This window comes from Phyllobates terribilis, unplaced genomic scaffold (genome assembly GCF_046119375.1).
Source record: "Phyllobates terribilis strain yellow unplaced genomic scaffold, ASM4611937v1 Scaffold_5__5_contigs__length_657084704, whole genome shotgun sequence".
Classification (NCBI taxonomy): domain Eukaryota; kingdom Metazoa; phylum Chordata; class Amphibia; order Anura; family Dendrobatidae; genus Phyllobates; species Phyllobates terribilis.
In genome coordinates, this window is record NW_027362765.1 from 556,000,720 (window position 1) to 556,017,511 (window position 16,792).

The following is a 16,792-nucleotide window of genomic DNA, read 5'->3' on the forward strand; positions in this document are numbered from 1 at the left end:
AAAAAACACAAAAGAGAATGAAGCAAAAAATCAAATCATTGCTCATTTCACACAAAACTCCAAAAATGGGCCAGACAAAAGTATTGGCACCCTCAGCCTAATACTTGGTTGCACAACCTTTAGCCAAAATAACTGCAAACAACCGCTTCCGGTAACCATCAATGAGTTTCTTACAATGCTCTACTGGAATTGTAGACCATTCTTCTTTGGCAAACTGCTCCAGGTCCCTGATATTTGAAGGGTGCCTTCTGCAAACTGCCATTTTGAGATCTCTCCACAGGTGTTCTATGGGATTCAGGTCTGGACTCATTGCTGGCCACCTTAGAAGTCTCCAGTGCTTTCTCTCAAACCATTTTATAGTGCTTTTGGAAGTGTGTTTTGGGTCATTGTCCTGCTGGAAGACCCATGACCTCTGAGGGAGACCCAGCTTTCTCACACTGGGCCCTACATTATGCTGCAAAATTTGTTGGTAGTCTTCAGACTTCATAATGCCATGCACACGGTCAAGCAGTCCAGTGCCAGAGGCCGCAAAGCAACCCCAAAACATCAGGGAACCTCCGCCATGTTTGACTGTAGGGACCGTGTTCTTTTCTTAGAGTGTACAGGAAAAAAAAAGAGGCATTCAATGTTGATGCTTTTTCCCAAAAAGCTCTACTTTTGTCTCATCTGACCAGAGAACATTCTTCCAAAACATTTTAGGCTTTCTCAGGTAAGTTTTGGCAAACTCCAGCCTGGCTTTTTTATGTCTCGGGGTAAGAAGTGGGGTCTTCCTGGGTATCCTACCATACAGTCCCTTTTCATTCAGACGCCGACGGATAGTACGGGTTGACACTGTTGTACCCTCGGACTGCAGGGCAGCTTGAACTTATTAGGATGTTAGTTGAGGTTCTTTATCCACCATCCGCACAATCTTGCGTTGAAATCTCTTGTCAATTTTTCTTTTCCGTCCACATCTAGGGAGGTTGGCCACAGTGCCATGGGCTTTAAACTTCTTGATGACACTGCGCACGGAAGACACAGGAACATTCAGGTCTTTGGAGATGGACTTGTAGCCTTGAGATTACTCATGCTTCCTCACAATTTGGTTTCTCAAGTCCTCAGACAGTTCTTTGGTCTTCTTTCTTTTCTCCATGCTCAATGTGGTACACACAAGGACACAGGACAGAGGTTGATTCAACTTTAATCCATGTTAACTGGCTGCAAGTGTGATTTAGTTATTGCCAACACCTGTTAGGTGCCACAGGTAAGTTACAGGTGCTGTTAATTACACGAATTAGAGAAGCATCACATGATTTTTCAAACAGTGCCAATACTTTTGTCCACCCCCTTTTTTAGGTTTGGTGTGGAATTATATCCAATTTGGCTTTAGGACAATTCTTTTTGTGTTTTTTCATTGAAGACAAATTAAATGAAGAGAATAATACCAAAGAATTTGTGATTGCAATCATTTTCAGGAAGAAACTGAGTATTATCTGACAGAATTGCAGGGGTGCCAATACTTTTGGGTACCACTGTACTTGTCTAATATACATGATATACGTAGACCCACAAAGCGCTTTTAAAGAAACGGCAACCTGTGTCTTCAAGAGAATGGCACCTGCTGTGGTCTGTGCACATTACTGATACATTGTTTGCCTTGTTTTTATATACAGGACATCCTCAATAATCTCGACTCCTGCGATTTAGAAGATGACGATCTAATGTTGGATGTGGATTTACCAGAAGACACCACATGTGACATGGGTTTGTTTCTTCGTTTTCACACTCTGCATTTAAATATACAGTATTGTCCCAATTCATTCAACTAATTACAACTCTTAATTCCAAAAATGTTGGATGATGTTGAAATCTCTTATAGCCATATGTTATTCACAGCAGAATAAAGAACAGATCAGAAGGTGAAAGTTCGACATTAACTAATTTAGAAATTGATGGCAGCAACCCATCTCAAAAAAAGCTTTGACAGGGTAATCAAATGGCTGGCGAAGTAAGGATTCCGCTGGGTATAAAAAGTCATGTTAGAGAGGCAGAGTCTCTCAGAAGCAAAGATGGTCAGAGGTTCACCAATCTATGAACAATTGCATTTAAAAATTGTGGCACAATTTCAGAAATATGTTTCTCAACATAAAATTCCTCCAAGACATTGAACATCCCACCATCTACAGTGCATATTATCAAAAGATTCAGAGATTCTGGAGAAATCCATGTGCACAACGGACAAGGCTGATGGTCCTTATTGGATGATCGTCATCTGTGGGACCTCAGATGGTACTGCATTAAAACAGGCAGGATTTGGTCACACAAATCATTGCATGGGGTCAGGAATACTCCCAGTAATCATTGTCTGTGAACACAAAGTGCCGTGCAGTCTACATATGCAAGTGAAAGCTCCATCATGCAAAGATGAAGCCTCAATTTAATCCAGAAACCCTGCCGTCCTCTCTGGGCCAAGGTTCATTTATAATTGACTGAGGCAAATTCAGGGAAGATCTTGCATATTTCAGCACGACAATGCTGAACCACATACTGCATCCATCACAACAGCATGGCTTCAGAGAAGAAGAGTTTTGGTGATGAACCAGCCGCCTACAGTCCAGATCCTTTACCAATCGAAAAAATTTGGCGCATTATGAAATAAAAAATCTGACAAAAGTCCCGGATGTGGCACAGCCAGAATCCTACATCAGGCAAGAACGGGACCTCATTCCTCTCCCAAAACTCCAGCAATTGTCTCCTCACTTTCCAATCATGTCGCTGCCATCAGTTTCTAAACGAGTTACTTTATGGAAATGGAAAATGTGTAACTTTCACCTTCTGATCTGTGTTCTATGTTGTGCTGTGGATCTGGCTATAAGAGATTTCCAAACCAATGCATTCTTGCTTTCTTTACGTTTACACCATGTCCCAACTTTTTTTGGAATTGGGGTTGTAATTTGGCAGATGACTACAAAATATTTTGCTGACATAGTAAATAGAATGTTATGGCTATGATATAATTTACTGATCAATGGAAGTCCGGCTTTCACTCCTTTTCCTGCACAGCAGCGCTCTCGACTACAACCCCTGGCAAAAATTATGGAATCACCGGGCTCGGATGATGTTCATTCAGTTGTTTAATGTTGTTGAAAAAAAGCAGATCACAGACATGGCACAAAACTAAAGTCATTTCAAATGGCAACTTTAGGGCTTTAAGAAACACTAAAACAAATGAAGATAGAAAATGTGGTACTCGGTAAGGGTTATTTTTTTCAGACAGTGATAACACAACATGAAGACCTTCTAGATCAGGGGTCTCAAACTCAGCTGGGCATATGGGCCGCACACAGAAAAACATTTAATTTGGGGGGCCGCATTATTTGTATGACAAAGTGACATTTTTAGTGATACCATTTTATTTTCTATACACCTTTTGAACTGGTCCTCCTCTTGCAGACATGATCTCCCCTCCAGGTCCCCCATACTGCAGACATGGTCTCCCATCCAGGTCCCCCATACTGCAGACATGGTCTCCCATCCAGGTCCCCCATACTGCAGACATGGTCTCCCATCCAGGTCCCCCATACTGCAGACATGGTCTCCCATCCAGGTCCCCCATTCTGCAGACATGGTCTCCCCTCCAGGTCCCCCATACTGCAGACATGGTCTCCCATCCAGGTCCCCCATACTGCAGACATGGTCTCCCATCCAGGTCCCCCATACTGCAGACATGGTCTCCCATCCAGGTTCCCCATAATGCAGACATGGTCTCCCATCCAGGTCCCCCATATTGCAGACATGGTCTCCCATCCAGGTTCCCCATAATGCAGACATGGTCCCCCATCCAGGTCCCCCATATTGCAGACATGGTCCCCCATCCAGGTCCCCCATATTGCAGACATGGTCTCCCATCCAGGTCCCCCATACTGCAGACATGGTCTCCCATCCAGGTCCCCCATACTGCAGACATGGTCTCCCATCCAGGTCAGGGTTCCCGTCCCCCCATACTGCGGTCAGGGTCCCCGTCCCCCCATACAGCTTTCAGGGGCCCCGTCCCCCCATACTGCGGTCAGGGTCCCCGTCCCCCCATACTGCGGTCAGGGTCCCCGTCCCCCCATACTGCGGTCAGGGTCCCCGTCCCCCCATACTGCGGTCAGGGTCCCCGTCCCCCCATACTGCGGTCAGGGTCCCCGTCCCCCCATACTGCGGTCAGTGCCCCCCTGTGCTGTATTTCACATGACAGAGGGGAAAAAAAAAAAAAAGAGATTCTCACCTGTCCTCCGTTCCCTCGGCGTCCTTTCTGCACCTGTGGCCCGCAGGCACAGACCCGATCGCGGCTCTCTCCAGCAGCCGCCGACATCAGCGCTGTAGTGCAGTGTATTGCCGCGCAGAGACCGGCTCTCTGCACAGCAATACCAGTGTCAGCCGCTGGCCTATCAGAGGCCAGCAGCTGACATCTGCGCATGGCAGTGACGTCATATGCCGCTGCGCTGGGACGCAGACGTCAGCTGCTGGCCTCTGATAGGCCGGCGGCTGACACTGGTATTGCTGTGCAGAGAGCCGGTCTCTGCGCGGCAATACACTGGACTACAGCGCTGATGGCAGCGGCTGGAGAGAGCAGCGATCGTTACGGGGTCTGTGCCTGCGGGCCGCAAGAAGCAGCCGGAGGGGCCACATGCGGCCCGCGGGCCGCGTGTTTGAGACCCCTGTTCTAGATTAACTGACCGGTGGAAATGGACACTAAAGTGAAACAAGGGCACCACACAACAAGAGGGTGTGCAGTGAGTGCACCACACAACAAGAGGGTGTGCAGTGAGTGCACCTCACAACAAGAGGGTGTGCAGTGAGTGCACCTCACAACAAGAGGGTGTGCAGTGAGTGCACCTCACAACAAGAGGGTGTGCAGTGAGTGCACCTCACAACAAGAGGGTGTGCAGTGAGTGCACCTCACAACAAGAGGGTGTGCAGTGAGTGCACCTCACAACAAGAGGGTGTGCAGTGAGTGCACCTCACAACAAGAGGGTGTGCAGTGAGTGCACCTCACAACAAGAGGGTGTGCAGTGAGTGCACCTCACAACAAGAGGGTGTGCAGTGAGTGCACCACACAACAAGAGGGTGTGCAGTGAGTGCACCACACAACAAGAGGGTGTGCAGTGAGTGCACCTCACAAGAAATAGGCAATGAGTCCTCTAAGTAGCTGCAATGATACAAACAAATAATGTAACACACTTGCCTGAACACAGAGTAAAAAGCAACTAAAAAAGCAAACGAGTGTTTCTGATTCACTTACGGTGGTCACCCTGATATCAATCCAGACCCAAAACCCATGCCCAAAAGCAAAGGCTTACAGCATATGATAGAAAAGTGCACAAAGATGATGTACTCAAGGACCAGACAGTAATATGTCCAAATAATATTTGCTGGGCCGACACTTAGACCCCTATTCATCAAAACTAGAATTTCTCAGACCGGTCTTGAAAGGGCTGGGTGAAGTTTGAGGCTTCTGATTAATTGAGAGGCATGTGCTTCTTGATGAATCTGGTTAGGTGGGAAGTGCAATGCACCTCCGAGTGCGCCTCGCCGCAGTGTTACTCCAGTCGGGGACTGGAGTAAGATTCGTGGTCTAGCAAACACTGCTGCTCATCATGCATTTGACGAGGAAGGGGTGATGAACTGTCGTTCTCCTGTCACGCTCCACTTCCGTCCATTTTGTCAGAGCTGGGCAAAACTGTTGCGCAAAAAGATTTTGACTTTTGCAGTTTTCACAACTCTACGTTGTGCAAAAATGTTGCAGCTTTTTATGACAGAAATCTGTGATAAGGGCTTTGATGAATTGGGGCCTTAATATGTTGTCTACATGTGTGCAATGTACTATCATACTGACTGCGTGCCTTTTACTCTGTGGATTTGTATTTTTGAATGCGATTCAAGGCCAGTATTGTGTGGAGGTGGTTCATGAGTTGGGGATAGTTGGTCTAAAGCACTAATTTGCACTAAGCTGTATTTTTTTCACAATTAATGCTACATATGTTGCTAAATAGATCTGACCTGATAAGGATGCTTAATTTACTTTAAAAATCCAAGTCACAATGGATATGTAAAAAAGTTTAACTCAATCTCCACTTGGCTAGACTGTTTGACAGCTCTTCAGTTTACCTTCCCCTGCTGCGATCTCATACTGCTCAGTACAAGCTGCAGCTGTCAGCCAGGCTGGATGAATGGAGACATAATACACTTAGATTTATGAGCTATTCATTCTATTGCTGAACTCATGAAATGATCATCTTAATGTCAGGATTATAAAGCTACACTGGTGTGAATATTCAAAATAAATATACCAGTATTATCAGGTCTCTTTGCATGTTCAGCACTCTGAAATTAATACATAATAGATTGTATTGTGAAATCAGGTGACAGATCCACTTTACTTGTTTTTCACACTTTGCATGTGTTTTCCAGCAAAATTCTTTTTACAGGGGTGCAGCTGAAGAGACTATTACTTATTATTTAACCCTGCTGTTCTGATTGCATTTACTATACACTTGTACTGTTTCGGGTCAGTATGACTCGACCTATAAAAATGTTGATTTTAGCTACTGTAAGTGTTTTATTTGAATACCTATTTCATTATTAAACTGTATGTGAACATGGTTGATCATAAACAAATGAAAAATTACATTAAAACTTAATTTTTTTTTTTTTTTTTTTCAGAAAAAGGTTACACGGGCTGTTTGCATTTATGTTCACTTTATAGCATTCTGCAAGCAAATAACAAACATGCTTTAGATTTCTATTACTGTAGCATGAAATCTAACTAAATATAACTTTGTGTTTAATATATTTTATAAAACAACAAATGAAAAATAATGAAAAAAGCGAACTATATAAATAACAATAAAAGAGAAAAAAATCTATAACCAGTTTCACAACAAAAAGAGCTCATATACTACAGTAAGGGCCCCATCGCTCTCCCAGCGATGAAGAAAGTGCAGTGTGACCGCTACGCTTGCGATGCTGGAGCCTCGCGTCTGTGACATTGCAGCATCGCAATCGCAGGATGCATCTGTGTGTGTGTGTGTGATGGGGCCCTAAAACAGACCCTGTTCAAATCTGTACTCAATGCTCATCCATGCAATCAATATATCACATCAGTGAGAATACACCCTCTCCTAGACAAACATTCGGTCTACACAAGCCTAAGAGTACCTTAAGCCCCCGTCTCACATAGCGAGATCGCTAGCGAGATCGCTGCTGTGTCAAGATTTTGGTGACGCAACAGCGACCTCACCAGCGATGTCGCTATGTGTGACACTTTGCAGCGATCAGGCCCCTGCTGTGAGGTCGCTGATCGCTGCAAAGTGTCCTGGACCATTTTTTGGTCGTTGCCCTCCCGCTGGTCAGCACACATCGCTGTGTGTGACCAGCGGGAGCAGCGATCAGGCTGGCAACCATGATAAACATCGGGTTACTAGGGGCACACGCGCACCTATTAACCCGTTTTTTATCATGGTTACGAGCCTGCTAAAGTGAGCGGTAACCTCCCGCTCACCGTAGCAGAGTGGTAACCATGATAAACAACGGGTTACTAGGTGCGCGTGTGCCCCTAGTAACCTGATGTTTATCATGGTTACCAGCCTGCTCCTGCTTCAGCAGGTTGGCAACCAAGAGCAGGACATCGTGGAAAGATTCTTTCCACGATGTCGCTGCTCCCCTGATCGTTGGTGAGCCTGCCTGTTTGACAGCTCACCAGTGACCACATAGCGACGCAGCAACGATCCCTGACAGGTCGTATCGTTGTCGGGATCATTGCAGCATCGCTAAGTGTGACGGGGCCTTTAGAAAAGAGAAGAAAAGCATAGCTTATATGCTACATACCTGTAAAGATGTGTATTCACAGCTCAGTGTCCTCTCTCACAGAATTGAAAGAGAAATGACTGGATAAGTACTTGCTCACTGATAAGAACAGTGAAACCTCCACCCTTTTGAATAATGAGATGAAGTACACAGGAAAACAAATAAATTTTGCAGGCAGAAATAATTAGTGACCTGTTGAACAGTATAAAATGTTATCGGGTCATATTGACCCGAACAGTACAAGTGTAACAATCAGCGTGTAGCAAAAAGTAAACAAAAAACAAAAAAAACAACACTCATAGTAAGAACCCCTCAAATGAGGAAAAGTCAATTAATCACAAGTTTCAGATCTGCATAATAAATAATCTGCAGGGTCTCAAATTTCTTTTCGGGTCATATGGACCCGAACAGAACAGCAGGTATTTGGTGCACTCCTCATCATCGTCTTGTTACTTGTACATCTCTGATGTGATCTTTCCGTTGGTTCTGTATTAAGGCAGGACTTCAAAGGCAATATGTCAGGAGGATCAACCCTGTTAAGCCGTGTATATGAGCATGCCGGTCATAGGAAGCTGAATAAAATGATACCTTGATATCTGCAATCTGATATCTTACTTCTTGAGAAATTCCTGTTTTTCGTTATATGTAAATAAGCTTTTAGGATCTATGAGCCAGACACTGGTCTGGCTGAGAAGTTGCCACCAGAGTTTATTATAAATGAGAGGGGACATTACCAGCGTGAGACATGTAGATCAGGAGAGTAGACTGTCAGTCATTACATGTCTCACACTGGTAACACCCTCTTTCACTTACAATAACCTCTGGAGACAGATTCTCAGGAAGATCTAAGTCCCGCCTATAGCTCTTAATAGTTCATTTACATATAGGAATATTTTAGATTTCTCTGGAATAAGACATCAGATCACAGATAACAAGGTATCATTTTATTCAGCTTCCTATGATCTACATGCCCATATACACAACTTAGGAGGGCTGATCCTACTAACAGTTTCCCTTTAAGAATGAAACGTGCACATTTATTCCTAATTGTAACTAATTGATAGGGGGTAAACATTTCCTGGACCCAGTCTGTCCCTCACCGTATGTCTAGTCTGTCTCTCGCCTTATGGCTAGTCTGTCTCTCGCCTTATGGCTAGTCTGTCTCTCGCCTTATGGCTAGTCTATCTCTCGCCTTATGGCTAGTCTATCTCTCGCCTTATGGCTAGTCTGTCTCTCGCCTTATGGCTAGTCTGTCTCTCGCCTTATGGCTAGTCTGTCTCTCGCCTTATGGCTAGTCTGTCTCTCGCCTTATGGCTAGTCTGTCTCTCGCCTTATGGCTAGTCTGTCTCTCGCCTTATGGCTAGTCTGTCTCTCGCCTTATGGCTAGTCTGTCTCTCGCCTTATGGCTAGTCTGTCTCTCGCCTTATGGCTAGTCTGTCTCTCGCCTTATGGCTAGTCTGTCTCTCGCCTTATGGCTAGTCTGTCTCTCGCCTTATGGCTAGTCTGTCTCTCGCCTTATGGCCATTTTGTCTCTCTCCTTATGGCCATTTTGTCTCTCTCCTTATGGCCAGTCTGTCTATCTCCTTATGGCCAGTGTGTCTCTCTCCTTATGGCCAGTGTGTCTCTCTCCTTATGGCCAGTGTGTCTCTCTCCTTATGGCCAGTGTGTCTCTCTCCTTATGGCCAGTGTGTCTCTCTCCTTATGGCCAGTGTGTCTCTCTCCTTATGGCCAGTGTGTCTCTCTCCTTATGGCCAGTGTGTCTCTCTCCGTAGGGCCAGTGTGTCTCTCTCCGTAGGGCCAGTGTGTCTCTCTCCGTAGGGCCAGTGTGTCTCTCGCCGTAGGGCCAGTGTGTCTCTCTCCGTAGGGCCAGTGTGTCTCTCTCCGTAGGGCCAGTGTGTCTCTCTCCGTAGGGCCAGTGTGTCTCTCTCCGTAGGGCCAGTGTGTCTCTCGCCGTAGGGCCAGTGTGTCTCTCGCCGTAGGGCCAGTGTGTCTCTCGCCGTAGGGCCAGTGTGTCTCTCGCCGTAGGGCCAGTGTGTCTCTCGCCGTAGGGCCAGTCCGTCTCTCGCCGTAGGGCCAGTCCGTCTCTCGCCTCGCGGCCAGTCCGTCCCTCGCCGCGCGGCCAGTCCGTCCCTCGCCTCGCGGCCAGTCCGTCCCTCGCCTCGCGGCCAGTCCGTCCCTCGCCTCGCGGCCAGTCCGTCCCTCGCCTCGCGGCCAGTCCGTCCCTCGCCTCGCGGCCAGTCCGTCCCTCGCCGCGCGGCCAGTCCGTCCCTCGCCGCGCGGCCAGTCCGTCCCTCGCCATACGGCTTGATCTTCCTACTCTACTGGTAGTGATGCATTTGGCTGCAGCCTATGAGGCTGAGCGTGCCATAGTGCTCATATAATGTGTGTTATTTATCTCTCCACGACTCGTTAAGCCTTTGTAACCACGCAGAAGCTAATTAATGAATGTTTTAGGCTTGCACTAAGCACGGAGCATGACTTTACATGAAGAGCCCCGCTTGGCTTCTTTAACCTGTTCTTTGCTGGTGCTGTGTGAGGCAGGAATGAGCTCAGTCCCGGCTGCAGCTGCTCCTGGCTGCGCTCATTTTCCAGCAGTGCTGGTTACATTTTTGCTAGTCTCCGGTTTATCTCTATATCTAGCAAGGCCGTCTAGGAATTTACTGGGAAAAAGTAAATATTGCCCTGTTTCTGTCCCCGTCCAGCTGGCCTCTGAGACAAGCAGCTATTTAAAGACTCCAGTCTAGATTGCTAACTATGCAAATGGTTAGTTAGGGCTGGGTCTCTTTTTCCAAGTCACAGGACAAAACTGGGCCGTATTCCCAGCCACACGAAGGGTGGGAATTCAGTAGGAAGGAAGGCATGTTTGTATCAGTGTCTTGTATGCAATAGTGCAAGAGTCGCTGGAGAATGACACAATGTTCCCCTTGTGCGGCACTGGGGTTTGGGTAAGTAGCTGCCGGTTATTCCAGGGCGAGCTCCACATAGACTTGATAACTTTATTATTATTACTTCACTATGTCTCTGCTGCTTCTCCTGTTTCTTCTGCTCTTATTGTCATCCTGTTCTTCATAGACCTTCTTGTTTGTAGGATGAGACATATAAATATCCCTGTCCTCGTATGTACAGAGGAGGGTGACATAGCTGGCACAAGAGCTGGGTCGCAGCACAACAGATTTCTAACCCTGTAACGAGGAAATATCTGCTGGAGCCAGGCGTTCCTGGTGGAAAGAGACTGTATTTTACCAGCTGTGATTTCCTCATACATGCTGACTTGTAGATGCCGAAGCCAGAATAAAGGAGGCAGCTGCTGGTAAATTAGTTATATGCCATAGACTGCTGAAGAAGTGGACGCCATAGCAGATGTAGCTGAGCTGAACTTGTCATTTCATACTTACTGTCAACTTGTTTGTGTCTTTAACATTATGGTATAATGTTGTATGGTTATCTACAGTTCATTGTTAACCTGTAGATGGCACAATGTGATATTTCTAAGTTATGACAAGAACTGCTCTGCTACATTTGATAATCTTCTGCCCCTGAAAATCTCCTCTTTGACATACATCTAATGATCTTCACTTTCTTCTACACCTGAAAATCTGATGGTCTTCCCTCTGCTACATCTTGTAGTATTCCCTCTCTGCTGCACCTGACTGTCTTCCCTCTCTGCTGCGCCTGACGGCCCTTCCCTCTCTGCTGCTCCTGACGGCCCTTCCCTCTCTGCTGCGCCTGACGGCCTTTCCCTCTCTGCTGCGCCTGACGGCCTTTCCCTCTCTGCTGCGCCTGACGGCCCTTCCCTCTCTGCTGCGCCTGACGGCCCTTCCCTCTCTGCTGCGCCTGACGGCCCTTCCCTCTCTGCTGCGCCTGACGGCCCTTCCCTCTCTGCTGCGCCTGACGGCCCTTCCCTCTCTGCTGCGCCTGACGGCCCTTCCCTCTCTGCTGCGCCTGACGGCCCTTCCCTCTCTGCTGCGCCTGACGGCCGTTCCCTCTCTGCTGCGCCTGACGGCCGTTCCCTCTCTGCTGCGCCTGACGGCCGTTCCCTCTCTGCTGCGCCTGACGGCCCTTCCCTCTCTGCTGCGCCTGACGGCCCTTCCCTCTCTGCTGCGCCTGACGGCCCTTCCCTCTGTGCTGCGCCTGACGGCCCTTCCCTCTCTGCTGCGCCTGACGGCCCTTCCCTCTCTGCTGCTCCTGACGGCCCTTCCCTCTCTGCTGCGCCTGACGGCCTTTCCCTCTCTGCTGCGCCTGACGGCCCTTCCCTCTCTGCTGCGCCTGACGGCCCTTCCCTCTCTGCTGCGCCTGACGGCCCTTCCCTCTCTGCTGCGCCTGACGGCCCTTCCCTCTCTGCTGCGCCTGACGGCCCTTCCCTCTCTGCTGCGCCTGACGGCCCTTCCCTCTGTGCTGCGCCTGACGGCCCTTCCCTCTGTGCTGCGCCTGACGGCCCTTCCCTCTCTGCTGCGCCTGACGGCCGTTCCCTCTCTGCTGCGCCTGACGGCCGTTCCCTCTCTGCTGCGCCTGACGGCCCTTCCCTCTCTGCTGCGCCTGACGGCCCTTCCCTCTCTGCTGCGCCTGACGGCCCTTCCCTCTCTGCTGCGCCTGACGGCCCTTCCCTCTCTGCTGCGCCTGACGGCCCTTCCCTCTGTGCTGCGCCTGACGGCCCTTCCCTCTGTGCTGCGCCTGACGGCCCTTCCCTCTGTGCTGCGCCTGACGGCCCTTCCCTCTGTGCTGCGCCTGACGGCCCTTCCCTCTCTGCTGCGCCTGACGGCCCTTCCCTCTGTGCTGCGCCTGACGGCCCTTCCCTCTGTGCTGCGCCTGACGGCCCTTCCCTCTGTGCTGCGCCTGACGGCCCTTCCCTCTGTGCTGCGCCTGACGGCCCTTCCCTCTGTGCTGCGCCTGACGGCCCTTCCCTCTGTGCTGCGCCTGACGGCCCTTCCCTCTGTGCTGCGCCTGACGGCCCTTCCCTCTGTGCTGCGCCTGACGGCCCTTCCCTCTGTGCTGCGCCTGACGGCCCTTCCCTCTGTGCTGCGCCTGACGGCCCTTCCCTCTGTGCTGCGCCTGACGGCCCTTCCCTCTGTGCTGCGCCTGACGGCCCTTCCCTCTGTGCTGCGCCTGACGGCCCTTCCCTCTGTGCTGCGCCTGACGGCCCTTCCCTCTGTGCTGCGCCTGACGGCCCTTCCCTCTGTGCTGCGCCTGACGGCCCTTCCCTCTGTGCTGCGCCTGACGGCCCTTCCCTCTGTGCTGCGCCTGACGGCCCTTCCCTCTGTGCTGCGCCTGACGGCCCTTCCCTCTGTGCTGCGCCTGACGGCCCTTCCCTCTGTGCTGCGCCTGACGGCCCTTCCCTCTGTGCTGCGCCTGACGGCCCTTCCCTCTGTGCTGCGCCTGACGGCCCTTCCCTCTGTGCTGCGCCTGACGGCCCTTCCCTCTGTGCTGCGCCTGACGGCCCTTCCCTCTGTGCTGCGCCTGACGGCCCTTCCCTCTGTGCTGCGCCTGACGGCCCTTCCCTCTGTGCTGCGCCTGACGGCCCTTCCCTCTGTGCTGCGCCTGACGGCCCTTCCCTCTGTGCTGCGCCTGACGGCCCTTCCCTCTCTGGCGGCCCTTCCCTCTCTGCCACCTCTGACGTCTTTCCCTCTCTGGCGGCCCTTCCCTCTCTGCCACCTCTGACGTCTTTCCCTCTCTGGCGGCCCTTCCCTCTCTGCCACCTCTGACGTCTTTCCCTCTCTGGCGGCCCTTCCCTCTCTGCCACCTCTGACGTCTTTCCCTCTCTGGCGGCCCTTCCCTCTCTGCCACCTCTGACGTCTTTCCCTCTCTGGCGGCCCTTCCCTCTCTGCCACCTCTGACGTCTTTCCCTCTCTGGCGACCCTCCCTCTCTGCCACCTCTGACGTCTTTCCCTCTCTGGCGGCCCTTCCCTCTCTGCCACCTCTGACGTCTTTCCCTCTCTGGCGACCCTCCCTCTCTGCCACCTCTGACGTCTTTCCCTCTCTGGCGACCCTCCCTCTCTGCCACCTCTGACGTCTTTCCCTCTCTGGTGGTCCTCACTCTCTGCCTTGCTCACACAGTGATATATTTCCCTAATATACAGTGTACACATTAGGTGCTAAAATAATAGCTGACTACCTTATATAGCTAAGCTACCAACGTATCTGAGATACAAAACCTCTCCCCTGCACGCTTATCGAGACAGTATATATTGGTGGTTTTGGAAATAACCAGTGCATTGATATTCCAGCCAAAACTTGATGCTAACTTTACCTTTTATTTCAGGGAAAGTTGAAAATATGAGCCATTTTGAAAGAACTGAGCGGAGTTTGCGGCAGCAGCAGCAGCAAGTGTTTTGGAAGAGGGCACCACCACGTCTAAATGGGCAAGAGCAATACCACTTGAGCAATCCTGACCACTACCACAATGGCAGGTAGGTTATTCATATCTTCTCAAGGATTAAAGGTGATATCGGTAAGATGAACTTCCCAGCAGAGGTAACAGCTGCACCTACAACGTCTGCACTTTCTACCTCTACTCTTGAGATGTCTTAGTGCAAGGATTATGCACAAAGGCCCAGGTTCCATAAGATGCATGATAGACATGATGAACAGTACGTGGCTTTTTCTGCCATCCCCACAGAGAAGGAATGAAGCAGCTTTGGGCAACTGACATGCCATGCCATTTTGGAACGGGGATAAAAGTTCCCATCCTGTTGATCTGTATGGGTCTCAGCAGTCAGACCCTCAGTGATCAATAGGTAATCACCTATTGTTAAGTGGACAAAACCTTTAAGGGCTGCAGTGATGCCACAGTGCAGCATCTTATTGAAAGTACAAAGGTAATTAACAAAGTGATGTTACAGTACAAGCATAAGTTTAGTAGGGATGTGACAGCAAAGGGATAACCACCATGGTAGTAATTGTAATGCATAGTGTGATGTCACAGTACAAAGAATAAGCACTGGTATTCCCTTATGTCATTTCTGTCCTATGATTGAGGACACTGATAGTGAAAGGTCCCTGCCGCTGTCAGCCACCACCCGTGTAAATCTATGCATACTTACCCACATACTAATACATTAAACAGTTCTTTATTCATTATGCACACATATACATAGCATTGACATGCACACCAGCATATATCATGCACACATATACAAGTGCTTCTCACTAAATTACAATATCATCAAAAAGTTAATTTATTTCATTTCTTCAATGCAAAAAGTGAAACTCTTATTATATAGAGTCATTACAAAAAGAGCGATCTGTTCTTCCATAACATGTCAGCAGAGCCACAGGCTGATTGCCTCCATGCCACGCCGCATTGATGCAGTAATTGATGCAAAAGGAGTCCCGACCAAGTATTGAGTGCATTTACTGAACATACATTTCAGTAGGCCAACATTTTGGATTTTAAAAACATTTTTCGAGCTGTTGTTATAAAGTATTCTAATTTACTGAGATAATGACTTTTGTGTTTTCATTGGCTGTAATCCATAATCATCAACATTAACAGAAATAAACACTTGAAATAGATCACTCTGTTTGTAATGACTCTATATAATATATGAGTTTCACTTTTTGTATTGAAGAACTGAAATAAATGAACTTTTTGATGATATTCTAATTTAGTGAGAAGCACCTGTATATAGCACGCCAGCATATTTCATACACACCTTCACAGAACAATCACAGTTTTGTCAGATGACTGGACAGTTCCTTTTATCCATTTATTCATAATTGTAATATCCATAGCTTTTTATTTTTTTATTTTTATGAATGCTTTACTATGTGAGGTCTTGTTTTTTTTGCTAAACGCTTATACAGACATTACATTTGTGTTAACCTTTTATGGAGTTGATGGAGAAAAAAATGACCTCAATGAAGCTATTTTTTAGCATTTGCCGGGAGCCTTTCTCTCTCTGTACTGATTTAAATAAGGAGAATGTAATCACAGGAATGTCCTGGCTGAAATACATAGAGCGGGACCCCCTCAAGCCCCTGTGCGTCTGACCAGCTGCACATGGGGTATGTAATCCCCTTTCACATATCCACTTAGCATCCCGTACACACAACCACTAGTTCTGCTCTCAGTTTAGGGGGGCCTATGTATGGATTAGGTACAGAGCCCAATAGTCACCCGACTAAAGGACCGGGTGTCGATAGAATGGACTGGAGCGGTACCAGGAGCTCTGCTACTTCACTCCTTATATCATTGTTGAGCACTTTTTTTAAAAACAATTCTTTATGTTTGAAATCTTTGCTTTATGTTTATTTACATATGAAATGACCCTAAGAACTGATCATTGGGGTCCGGGCCGATGGGCCCCTTTTGATCAGTAAGCAATAGCATATTCTAGCTATATGCCGTCACTACCTATATTGGGGAAAACTACCGTCAGTCCCAAATCATTAATTCATGTTTCAATAAATAATAGATTTCTGCTTTATTTTATTAAAGGGAACCTGACGTCAGAATATTGCCAATTAAGCTAATTGCATACTCTGCTGGCAATTACATGATAATTACAATGATGTTCATAGCCAAACTATCAGTTTTATAGCTTTGCAAAAACGTTATTTTCACGCATGACAGAGACATTCTCAGCCCGGATCATGAAGCGTCGGCGATGACGTCACCTGGCTGGAAAGATGAATTAAAGGCTAAGGACTTGTTTTATAAACCATGACTCGGTGACTTTTGGCCAGCACGCCGTGCACCCCAATGACTCTGGGGAACTATAGCCGAGCCATGAAACGTATAGTTTAGCTCCAAACATCATTGTAATTCTCATGTTGTTGCGGCAGGAGCTTGCGATTAGCTTTACTGATGTCGGGATCCCTTTATTGTGTACAATTTGAATGTCTTCTCTCTTATATATTATATTCATCTCCCAGTTTGTCCTGCTACTTGGTAATATCCCATTCACACTACAGAAGTCTTTTTCTGCTTTAGAAGCTGTTGCCATGCATGGCAGCTGCCATCATT

The 16,792-nt window shown here is 48.2% G+C and overlaps 1 protein-coding gene across 3 annotated transcripts in view; it reads left to right on the forward strand.

Moving 5' to 3' along the window:
* Positions 1-16,792, forward strand: part of CCSER2 (coiled-coil serine rich protein 2) — a 198,143-nt gene that overhangs the window by 96,504 nt on the left and 84,847 nt on the right. For all 3 annotated transcript variants that reach the window (XM_073685860.1, XM_073685861.1, XM_073685859.1), the window contains exons 4-5: positions 1,653-1,743; positions 14,087-14,234. In XM_073685860.1, coding sequence (XP_073541961.1) covers positions 1,653-1,743; positions 14,087-14,234 — 239 coding nt within the window. The remainder of the gene's footprint in view (positions 1-1,652; positions 1,744-14,086; positions 14,235-16,792) is intronic.